Below are 12,106 nucleotides of genomic sequence, written 5' to 3'. Positions count from 1 at the left end.
ACACTGCAAGGACAGCCACTGTGATAGTTTCTCCTTGTAGCGGGATACTACCCCCTCGTTCTCTAGCAGCTTTGTGTTGAGTTTCCAGAGGCCTGGGCCAAAGACAGTCCCACCCTGGAGTTCCACTCTACACCCTAAAGCCTGATGATCTGAGAAGAAGACAGGCTGAAGAGTGACCCCAACAACTTTCACGCTCTCTGAGACAAAGCAATAGTCAATTCTGGAGCTGCTATTCCTCCCTGACCGTGTATATCCTGCTATTGTGGGATATAAAAATCTATATGTGTCTGAGAGTTTAAAGTCTTGAACTAAGTTTTGCAGGGCCAGTGAGCTGGAATCCAATTTTATCGGCCTTTTGGCTAAGATCAAGTTCAAGTGGCATGCCCGCAGTTCCAAAGTTCTAGAAGGCGATCGAAGATCCTGAAGAGTGCTTGAGCTGGTATCGCCCTAGGTTGAGCCTAGGGGGTTAAGGCCAAGCAGCAGCTGAGCTGGGTGGGATCCGGCAGCAACGTTCTCTCTCTCTGCTCTCTCCTCTCCCCTCCCCCTTTCTCTTGCTCCACCTCCTTGGCCTCTTGGCTGGGAGTAGCTACTCTTGGCCTGCCCGCGGTGCTTGCTTTCTTCCTCGAGACTCGGAAGCGCTATCCGCTCCCTCTCTCTCTCTGCCTCCTTGGCTTCTTGGCTGGGAGTAGGTACTTGTGGCCTGCCCGCGGTGCTTACTTTCTTCCTCGAGACTCGGAAGCACTATCCGCTCCCTCTCTCTCTCTCCTCCTGCGCCTGCACCCAGCTGGGCTTTGCCCACAAGGACAAAGTCCAGGGCTCACTCGCTGCTCCTTTAGCAGCTAAACCCTCCTCTCCACAGGACCTTGCTCTCTCTCTTTCTCTCCTTTTTTCTTTTTTCTCCTTTCCAGATGGCAGACAAGAAGACACTGATCCGGTTCCACTGGACCAAGAAAACAGAGACGATGCCAACTGCGAAATCCTTTTTCATTACCTTCCTGAGAGGGATCCTGCAGTTGGTGGCCGGAGATCTCTACTGCCTGCAAGACAACAAGGCAGAGAGATACATGGAGGCCTACATGGCCACGGTCACCTCATATGAAAAGGCAACGAAAATGATCAGAGAAAAAGGTAAGCACCCCCGTTTCTCTGATTTCAGGCCGGAGCCTATGAGGAAGACAAACCAGAGGACCATCACAGTCCTCACATACAACCCCTACGTACCAATGGAACTGGTAACAGCGTTCCTAGGGAGGTATGTAACTGTGGTGGGCAAACCGATGGAGATCAGGGACAGTTGCGGCGTCTGGTACGGCAAACGCCAGTACCGAGTCCTCCTGAAAGAGGACCTAGAGGGCGTCGACGGTTTCCAGCACCCCCCGGCCCGCTTCAACATCGGAGCCGACAGGGGGTACCTTTACTACCCCAGGATGCCGGATTTCTGCAAGAAGTGCAGACAGTCCGGCCACAAGGAGAACACGTGTGACATCGTCAGATGTCACAACTGTAACAAAGAGGGGCACCTGGCAAAAACCTGCCGGGCAGCCAAAAAGTGCGACGGATGCGGTGCCGAGGGACACCTCCTTCACCAATGCAATCAATCTCCGTTCCGCCGTTGTTTTTTATTACATGGAGTGTTAATATGTGTGAGATGTTCCTTTTGAGATGTTTTTTTTTGCGGAATAAAGTATATTTTGTAGAACAAAAAAAATCTCATGACAAGGTTTACAAGTTATCTGTTGAACTACATTCTAATAGGTGTGGTCACATTCCAGGTCATTTGTTTACGTTTTTGTTTCTGCAGCAACTGTTAGATGAAATGTGCTAATATGTAACCTAACTCCAGTGTGAATAACTAGAAGAGGGGAGCAGCTCCATTCCAGACCAAGGGAGCTTTGAGATTGGCTGGGCCAGATCTCTCATTTGCATATCTGATTTAGAAATATAACACTAAACCCCCTTCTTGCATGGATTTAACTTGCACCCAAGAGTCCCCTACTGTGTATTGCTACTTATTTTTTATGATAAGTGGTGATTACCAGTTGACAGGTTTTATTTGTTGAATTATAAATGGTTTTGTATTATCATCCTGAATGGCCTGTACTGCCTGTTTGGTAGGGTATTTGTTTTCATTTCATTTACCAAATTGAATTTTTGCTCTTTTAGTATTTGTCTAGAAGGCTTTCTGAAGTCAGGAAGCCCATTTATTTGGTGAAAAAAGATTCTGTATTAATATTAATATTTCTCATACAACATAAATAGGGTCTTTTATGAATAAAAAGATCTTGCACTTGGAAATCTTGAGCAGTTTTGATTCCTAATATTTGACCTTAGGTGTGGGAACGGGTCTTTTTTGCAATTTGATTTCCAATTGATCAGCACAGTATAGAAAATAGACCCATAAAGCAACCTCAGCAGTGACAAATGTCACTGGGTCACTTGGGTTTATACGTCGGGGTCCGGTAGTGAAGCTCCGCTCCTGTTTAGCCTCCGAAGCCGTACAGGGTGCGGCCCTGGCGCTTCAGCGCGTACACCACGTCCATGGCGGTGACGGTCTTCCTCTTGGCATGCTCGGTGTAGGTGACGGCGTCGCGGATGACGTTCTCCAGGAACACCTTCAGCACCCCGTGGGTCTCCTCGTAGATCAGCCCGGAGATCCGCTTCACTCCCCCACAGCGAGCCAGGCGGCGGATTGCAGGTTTGGTGATTCCCTGGATGTTGTCACGGAGAACCTTATGGTGACGCTTAGCGCCTCCTTTCCCGAGTCCCTTTCCGCCTTTGCCTCTTCCAGACATCTTCTAGTTATCAGCTGTGAACACGACACACACTGCTCATCTTTGATGTATAATAGACATCTTTCTTTGATTTCTATTATACATCAAAGAAAGATTTTTATACGTGTGAAAACTAGTAAATAAAGCCAATGATTTGTTTTAGAAATGTATTATTAAAATATACAATTATTCACACCTTAACAATATGTAGTTCAAATTATACATTATATACAATATTGTATTCAAATGTCTAATCATTATAAAAAACACAACTAGTAAACTTCAGTTACAAATTCTAGTAACATGGCAATATATATATATATTAATGACAAACACAAACTAATTACATGAACACGCTAATATTTAACTCAAAACCACATTTCGATTCAAATATAAATTTTTAAAATTTACAACTTCTTTATTTATTTGAAAATATTATTAATGTAGCACAAACGCTACTTTCTAATAAAGACAGAAAGAAACTGTTTGTTTTGTGTCTCATGGTGATCCTCCTCTCGAGACTAATGAAATGTTTAATATGATCCCTCGAGAAAAAAAAGGAATCAATTTCCGCCTGGAATGATTGATGCCCCATCAAACATTTTGTAATATCCCTGGAAGTTTATACAGTAGAATCCTGGTTCGTGGCTTAAATTCAAGTTAATGAGACTAAGGAAACGAGTTGGAAACTTGATGTCGAAGTGGGATTTAAATCACCCATTTCACATTTTACTTCATTGGGCAGTATGTGCCAGAAAGCAATGCCACAGCATCCCTTCGATAGCTCAGTTGGTAGAGCGGAGGACTGTAGTGGAGTTAACAGGGAATCCTTAGGTCGCTGGTTCGATTCCGGCTCGAAGGAAGGTGCTTTTTGTGTAATTTAATCAAAGAGTTAAAAAAGCGAATCAGTTTTATTCAGACATTGATCAAAAGCTCAATAATCGACTAAGCAAAGGCTCCTGTTCCGAATTCAGCCCACGTCTGATTGTCTTGTTTTGGCCAAGATCTGATCTTTGAATTAAGGGACTACACTGTTTGTAATTCAAAAATACATACAAATGTCAAGTTTTTTGTAGATATAAAGGTGTTCTCTGTTTTCAAAGGATAGTTAATTAATTGGCATAATGATTTGGTATTGATTTTGTATCGTTGTATTATAAAGTTTGTGCTTTCTGTGTTTTTATCGTATTGTGAACTTATTTTTTAAACAAATGCTTACAAAGGCAAACACGGCACACATCTGTTTATACCAGCGGTGAATTGTACATTTTTATTAAGTACAAGCTACTGTGCACTTCTGGGAGTATAACAGGTTCGATATAAAGTGGCAAAAATATAAAAGGGGAAAATACCCCAGACTGCATGTAAAGCCCTCGTTGTGACTGTTTTAGATAAAATGGCGTACTATGCACGAAATGTTGCAGAAACACAATCTGATATTTTGATACAGCTAGGCCAGCGCTTCCAAAGCATGCAGGTGTAGAACAGGACTTAATGCATTTTTATACAAAAATTCGTATTCTATATTCTGGTCGCTTGCAAATTAGAATGGCATATGTTTAGCAATAATATTATTTATGGTATCTGAAAGTTTCAGGTTGTTGCACAAAGCTAAGGTATGCGTATACGTGATCTGACAACTGGAATCAATTTCCTGTCGTTAAACTCTGTTTATTTTTAAGTTGAGGCCCAGGATCCAAATCTTCAGTTCTGATTTTTTAAAGTGATATCTTTCCTTCCTGTCGTGGAAGTCACACGATGTGAGCAATTGTATTTTTTACGTTGCGATCCAAAGAGCCTCAGACGCACAGTCTAACAGTAACCAAACCAGAATGGATTCTGCTGGGAGCCGGGCTGAGCTCATTCTCACTCCCTTTGCTGAAAACAGAATTATTTCTTCCCCGAATATCGTCTACAGATCACTTGTGCGCTTTTAACCTTCTCGCAGCTACGGGCGAGACTGACGCTCATGATATGAAGGCACCCGCTGGAAGACATTCTCTAACTCTCAAAATCGCGACAGACTTCGGTTTAAAAAAAAAAAAGTAGATATAGCCCTGAAAAAAGCATTAGCTTTATCAGTTTTTACATTAATCTATTTTGAATCAAAGTTTGATTTTTTTTATTGCATTTTACATTATAATAATAATAATAATCATCATCATCATTATTGCTTACACTTATATAGCGCTGTTCTGGATACTCCACTCAATGCGCTTTACAGGTAATGGGGACTCCCCTCCACCACCACCATTCTCCTGAATGATCACAGGACCTCGGTTTTACGTCTCAGCCGAAGGACGGCACCTGTTTACAGTTTAGTGTCCCCGTCATTGTACTGGGGTATTAGGACCCGCATGGACCGCACTGTGTGCGCCCAGCGACAGAAACCAGATGTGTGTCGGGCTCGGCTGTGAGCAGGACAATGACGTCACGGGGACAAAGTAGAGGAAATCAAAACGGTTCTATAAAAGACCTGTGTCAGCTGTTGGTTTGCAGTCTGGACTCTAAATCCTCCGATCCGATTTTAAATCTCTCTAATACCTGACCGGCTTCTTCCGAGTATTTATTCGTATACTTATTAGTAGTATGAAGGATGTGACAAATTTATGATTTCTTGGAACAAAATGGTTTTTATTTGCATTCGAAATGAAGCAGAATTTTACCGCGACACACAAACCCTTTGTCTTTTTTAGATAGTGATTTTTAAACAGATATAAATGTAGAAAACGTGTTTTATTTTAGCACTACAATAGCAGGGTCAGTGGCGTAATGAATAACGCGTCAGGACTTCCATCAGAAAATTATACTGTAGGTTGGACTGCCGTCTGGCTTGTTTCGTTTATACCACTTACATTCTTTTATATAAATGAACTCCACCTGAAAGCTATAGAACACACTTTAGGTAAGTTGTCTGCAGCCTCATGCGAATTTCGACAACTTACCCAAAACACTGTACTGTCTGGAGTTCAGCTCCAGCTCTGAACTCAATTGCAATGAAAAACCATGCGTAACAAAACTGGAGAACAGCTGAACTTGTGCTCAGTTCGGTGATGAGGGTTCAGAACTGTCCTTGTTGTAATTAGCACGAACTGCACAGGCTCTGAATCAGACCATGTCAATTAGTCTGATCAGTGTAGGACACGTTAATGTAGAATTATTAATAGGCTTATTAGTTAGTTAGTTAGTTCAGGTTTACCCACCTGAACTAATGTAGAATTATTACTTGGTCTGTCTCTTGTTTGTATATAAATGAATGTCTCTGACAACTTAATGTTAGTTTTACGATGTAGGTCAGGCGTTGACATATGCACGAGTATACGAAATGTCTCACTCCTGATTCAACTCATGTTCTATAGGAGATTGGCGAATCCTCCTGTTTCTCGTACAACCATATCAGAACAGAAGACCGTGTCACCCAGCTGTGATTCAAGATCGACTCGCATCTTTATCCCTTTTTTGTTCGTGATCATTATTTTCTTTAGTTATGATCAATATTGAACTTTTTCGAAATGAAATGACAATAATCAAACATGCTGGCAGATTTTTGAAAAGTATTCGGAATTGACAGGGTGCCCCTTTGGAACAGTTGTCAGAAAATGTGAGAAAATGAAAGTTATGTAAGCTCTCACACAAAGCATTGAAGATTGGAATCTGAGTGTAAAAAAGCTACCCGTCTCCCAATGATAGGCAGGGATACACACCATGACTCGAATAGACTCAGCGAACTTTAACACCTATGATATTACGAGTGCTTTGCACGTGTCGAATTTCAAGAAGGAACTACTACAACAGTTGTGGATATAATTCATTACCACCGGTAAAGTCCAATACCGGCAACTTCTGAGAAAATAATGTTCACTCATGGAATTTGGTCTTTGAACGGCTGGCGGGAAAATTCATTTATACTCCTGTTGCACCCTCAGCTGAAACATGTTAAAATAACAACGCAGATTTGTTGGAGAACCTGACAAGAATTATTGGGTTAGTACTGTATGTATTCTTGTATATTTACTTTAATTTTAATATAAATGTAAACATGCATGCTGTATAATCTATTGTAATTTTAAAATATGTTAGCTGAGGATGCGAGGGGGGCTATTATACCTTGTGAAACACGCAAGGAACTGTAAAAAAGGCTGGTATTTGAAAAAAATTGGCGATCACAAGAAAACCACAATTTATGTGGTATTATCATCAATATCCTTCAAAATCTATGTTCAAATGAAGGATTTAAAGAAACTATGAAAAAAGCAACAGTAATAGCAGAGGATTTTGATTTTTGCTCTTCAAGTCAGTAGATCGACGTAGAGTTGCGCCCCTACAAACAGCACAAAGGATGAAACCCACCTCTTTCGCTATTGCTATGTTTGTGCCGGTGAAAGTAGCGTTTGTGCTATTGAAAGCATCTCGGAAGATGAAGTTGCAGTCACTTCCACATGTCATGATATCATTAGATCGGACAAGAGCTGAAGCCCCCCAGTCCAAGCCAGGAATGTGAGGAAGACAAACATGGAGGAAGGTAGTGTGGCCGAGCGGTCTAAGGCGCTGGATTTAGGCTCCAGTCTCTCTGGGGGCGTGGGTTCGAATCCCACCACTGCCAAATGTTAGTGTTTTAAGACCTGCAATACGATCAGTAAAAGTGCTTTTTGTTAGGCTGCAGGAGGTGTTTAGAGATAGACTTTCTAAAAGACAGGCTTAACATCAAGGCAGAAAAAATATTTTGTTTTCTCAACAAAAATTCTCTTTGGCATGTTCAGCTTTATGTAGGGAACAACATCTGCCAAGATCACTTTTGAGGCAGTGCACATGATAGTGTACCGGCAAGTACAGTACATTCAATATTGGCTGTGGTGGTGAGCTGCTTTTGTCTGTGAAACTTTTAATTCTTCACGCCGAATCGTTGGCAGGGGTAATAGCTTATCTTTGAACAGAGCGCTCCATCAGAAATACTTTGTTCGTGCTCAAAAGAGATCAGAGGATTAACTTCATGAATTCACATAGCATACCTTACAGGAAAGATTTAAAAGGGGAATTGATTGTGCTACCTGATGTTGTTCCTGTGGTTTCTTTGGATACAAAGGTGAATGTTCTTTGACGTTCTGCTAGAGTATCCACTGGGTGGGTTTTATCGATTAGCTCAGATAGGTCATCAGTGCTCCGTCTCCGGAAAATAATCAGCACTGTTTTTTCCTGTGCTGTCTTTTAAAACATATAAGATCACGAGTTTACAGATTTCTCCAAATAACAACTATACATTTTAACCCAGCAGTTAGCATTCCTTCAATCCAATAGTTTTACTCTAGGTTAAAAGCAGCGCAATATACAGAGAGATGATATTCAAATATTTCAACGTTCTGTTGGATTACCTGTATGGAGATATCGCTCAGAATTCCTAATATGATTTTGAGTTCAGTTTTGCTTTACTACTTTCAGAGTCTTATATTGACCTTGCTGAAGCAGAGAAGTGACATAATCACAAATAGTCTTATTAATATTTCAGTTAAATCTTTTTTTCTGTAGTAACATCAGTTGATATTAATATTAGTCCTGATTTATAATTTTTTGTCGTGGTTGATCTTAAATAATTTTGTAATTAGTTTCAGTTTTGAAAAATCATGCAGAGAAGCTACCAAAACTGGTATAGTTCATATAATGATTAATGCAATAGCAGCATTTTGCGTTGAAAACAAAAAGTATATCTTGGTATGAATCCTAACACTTCATAGGCAGCGTTCTAGGACTTCTCGCTTCAGATAAAGTTGTCAATACATCATAGATTTCTACTCAATCAATATCAGCAGTGTTATCACTACCGAACGCTAAATATAGATCCTGGCAATACTTCGTGAGATCTTCGTAAGAAAATCCCAAATACTACGGAAGGAATCAAATTTATATGTTTCTTTGGATCGAGAAGATGATCATTATGAGACTCAAAACATGCCTGTCTTTTCTTTTTTCGAGGACAAATGGATTATTGAGGTGTAAAGATGGGTTCAAAACCAAAATCACCTGCTATCGCTGCTGTTTCTTCAAATCCTTCAACTGATCATCTATATCGAGGAATAATATATAGTTTCTTCAAATCCTTCAACTGATCATCGACATAGAGAAATAATATTATACAATTGTGGTTTTCTGTTAATTGCCAATTTGACTGTAATTACATCTTCGTTTACAGATGTCTTGCATGTATCACAAGGTATAATAGTCGTTGTGCGTCCTCAGTTAAAATGTACGACAAAAGTACAACATTTATGGTTACATCCATATTAAAATGAAGGTAAATATACCAAGATATTAAAATACAATTGTACAGTCCTAACTTAATAATGCCTGTGAAGTTTTCCAACAAATCCGAACTGTAATTTTGAAATATTATAGCTGAGAATGAAAAGAGAGTACAAAGATCAAATTCAATGAGTCAAAATGCACCAGTAGTTCTCTAAACTGAGTTTCTTCCCTGAAATGACTTGCTTGCGAAGCACCAAGCAGCCTTGAACGGATCGCGGAAATCAAATATACTGTACAGTACAGATGGATTCAGAGTGTGCTTTCCAACTTTTGTGCAACAATTACCTTTGATAGGGTGGAGTTGTCTTCACAATCTGGGTTAAATAAAAAGGAGTGACGTCAGTGTTAAACAGCTTTCCTTCTTGGAGAACAACGGTTGTGTTCCATATTTCTAATTATTTTGGTTTCAAGATCGCAATTTAGTGTGAAACATAAAAGCTAGCTGGATAAGGTTTATTAATTTCCCTCATGGGATCAATAAAGTATCTACAGCAGTGGTTCTCAAACTTTTTGGACCAAGTACCACCCCTAATCCAACCAAAGCATCCAAGTACCACCTAGAAGTCATCATCTCATAGGAACCCCAGAAATAAATATTATAATAATGAACTTTATTTGATATAGCGCCTTTAAAGGTGGCTTCTCAAAGTATTTTACAGAAAAAAAACATTAACAACAACTAATAAAAAAGCACCATTTCAGTGAGAGGGGTGAGCCTATTTAGTTGAGCAAAGGAGATGTGAATTAATTTTTCGAGCCTTGATACAATTCACAACAGAGTCTAACAGATATTAAATCGTCAGGCATTTTCTTGACGGCAAAGGTCTCGCGGTGGATGTTGTAATGCGTACATTAATTTCTGGAGCAACCTCTCTAATTCGTGCAACTGCACCGTTATGTCGGCTTGTCATTGCTCTAGCACCGTCTGTACAAACTCAGACGCATTTTATCAAGTCGAGGCCATTCTCTTCGAAAAATTCATTCAGAAGCTGAAATATGTGCTCTCCTGTAGTTCCTGTTGGTAGCGGTTTACAGAACAGAAAGTCTTCATGGGACATACCCTCAAACTCTTATCTAACGTAAACGAGCAAATTGGCCAAATCGACTACAGACTCATCTAATTGCAGTGAAAAACATCTGCTCATCTTAACGTGCTCTATCAGTGTACTTTTGATATAATCCTTCATTTCAATAATTCTATGAAAGACTGTGTCTTTCAGGGGGAGGGGGGCAGCAGGTCGAGCTGTTTAGCAGCTTTTTCTCCACACATAATACGTGTCAGCTCTTTTGCCAACGGTAAATAAGGTTCTTCAAAAATAGTGTAGCTTACCTGCTTTAGCAATCCGCAAGCTTGCATTTTTCCGCGTTTCTGTTTTAATTTCCGTATTTATTTAAAGTTTTTATTTCATGCGCATGGGAGCGAAACACAGAGACGCTTGGTGTATTTTTCTCAAATTCGAACAGTTCTTAAATATTTTTCTGTTATCACGCTTTCGTGTGCTCACAAGATTGCCTGCGTTCGTAGCACGCATTTCTATGCATTCCTGTGTTTACAATGTTGGCATTGTTCCAAAATCACGCACATTCTCCTTTCTCCCTATTTGCTGGAGATACAATAGCTTTTTTTAAATACAATTGGTCACTTGCATCCGTAGCACGCATTCCTATAGAGTGGTATAGAATTACAGAGTATCTCTTGTGTCCACTGAAGTATTAGCATGCACTGTATCGTAGTACGTAGGCTGCGTATTCGACACGTATTAAAATACAAAATATGAAAACCCGTCCCGATTTTTCAGTGCACACTACACAGTTCCAGGGTCATTTGGCGTACCACCTGGTGGCACTCCACGTACCACTGCCAGTACGCGTACCACAGTTTGAGAACCACTGATCTACAGTATCTATAAATCTCTTACACGTCATTTACAATGGCTTTTCAACTAATAGCCCGTGCAGGGATCAAACCCTAGCTATTGGTACAGTACGAGTTGCGTAAGGCTCTGTAACGCGCAGATGAGAAACTAACCTCTACTTCTTCATTATATACACAGTGAGCTATATATGCGAGCTTACTGCCTCCTACGGGCTCTGTATTTGATTGCGGTACAAGACCGGCCGTGGAGATAAAGTGAGACGGGTGTGTACATTAAAAGGCTCATAGTGTCCCTGGGAGGGCTCAAACCACCACCCTTTTGGTTAACAACCGAACCACAAAGACTCATGTACAGCTTAACACTTCTCGGTCTCAGTGAAAGTGATACACTCCGTAAAATTTCCAGAGATTCATTTATTTTTAAAGGAAAATCACCAACAGCGGCCGAGATCTACTGGAGTTTTTTCATTCTATACTGCGATTTCTGAAGGGTACTCTGTGAAAATACGAGTTTTGACGAGAAGGGATGGACATATAAGGTCAAAAGGCTTGGGGAATTGAACTTTAAGGTGAAGACTGCGGGTTCAGTAGCAGCAGAACCTGATCAGTATCAGTTGACTCCGATATACTTTGAAAATGAACTTGGGGATTTAGAGTCAGACGTGCTACCGTTGCACCATGGGGTACTTAAGTTAAAAAAATAGGGAAAAAAAATCAGTGTTCCTGGATCTGTAATTGAGAACAACACCTGCACAAGAGCTGCGCAGGAAGAATAAAATGTGGTCTGGGATGAAGAGACTCTCTTCGGAAGAGCGGCGCTCTTCACAGGAGATTTTTTTTTGTGAAGTTGATTTGTCTCCTTTGGGAAATTCAAAGGTGCTGATAGCCGTGGCGCAAAGGTAGCATATCTGACTCCACATCAGAAGGCTGCATGTTCAAATCACATTGAGGTCTGCTTTTCGTTTTTCAGGTTCTGCTCGTCCTAAACACGGAATTCACACCATGTAGTTGAGTTCTATCTGTACACCACATAGATAATCTAAACAAAATAGAGCCCTACTGGACATACAGTTAGGATCTCACACAGCGAATACCCTTGAACACAAGAGAGAAGGCACAGTTCACATCTGCGAAACATCACATCCGTCTTAAGAGAGAACTA

General features: G+C 40.6%; 1 protein-coding gene and 3 non-coding genes across 4 annotated transcripts; 3 read left to right on the top strand and 1 right to left on the bottom strand.

Moving 5' to 3' along the window:
• Nucleotides 1-2,145: 2,145 nt before the first annotated feature.
• Nucleotides 2,146-2,201, top strand: LOC148638267 (U7 small nuclear RNA). Its single transcript, XR_015931091.1, has one exon. It is a non-coding gene; the product is annotated as a U7 small nuclear RNA (small nuclear RNA).
• Nucleotides 2,202-2,480: 279 nt separating this feature from the next.
• LOC148638266 (histone H4-like) lies at nucleotides 2,481-2,792 on the bottom strand. The gene has a single exon (XM_088623386.1). The coding sequence runs from the start codon at nucleotides 2,790-2,792 to the stop codon at nucleotides 2,481-2,483; it is 312 nt and encodes a 103-aa protein (XP_088479512.1).
• Nucleotides 2,793-3,545: 753 nt separating this feature from the next.
• trnay-gua (transfer RNA tyrosine (anticodon GUA)) lies at nucleotides 3,546-3,633 on the top strand. The gene is given in 2 exon segments: nucleotides 3,546-3,582; nucleotides 3,598-3,633. It is a non-coding gene; the product is annotated as a tRNA-Tyr (tRNA).
• Nucleotides 3,634-7,292: 3,659 nt separating this feature from the next.
• trnal-uag (transfer RNA leucine (anticodon UAG)) lies at nucleotides 7,293-7,374 on the top strand. Its single transcript has one exon. It is a non-coding gene; the product is annotated as a tRNA-Leu (tRNA).
• Nucleotides 7,375-12,106: the final 4,732 nt, after the last annotated feature.

This window comes from Lepisosteus platostomus, assembly GCF_059453375.1.
Source record: "Lepisosteus platostomus isolate fLepPlt1 chromosome 5 unlocalized genomic scaffold, fLepPlt1.hap1 SUPER_5_unloc_2, whole genome shotgun sequence".
In the NCBI taxonomy this organism is placed as follows: domain Eukaryota; kingdom Metazoa; phylum Chordata; class Actinopteri; order Semionotiformes; family Lepisosteidae; genus Lepisosteus; species Lepisosteus platostomus.
Note: the sequence above shows the minus strand (reverse complement) of the source record. Positions and strands in the feature narration are given on the sequence as shown.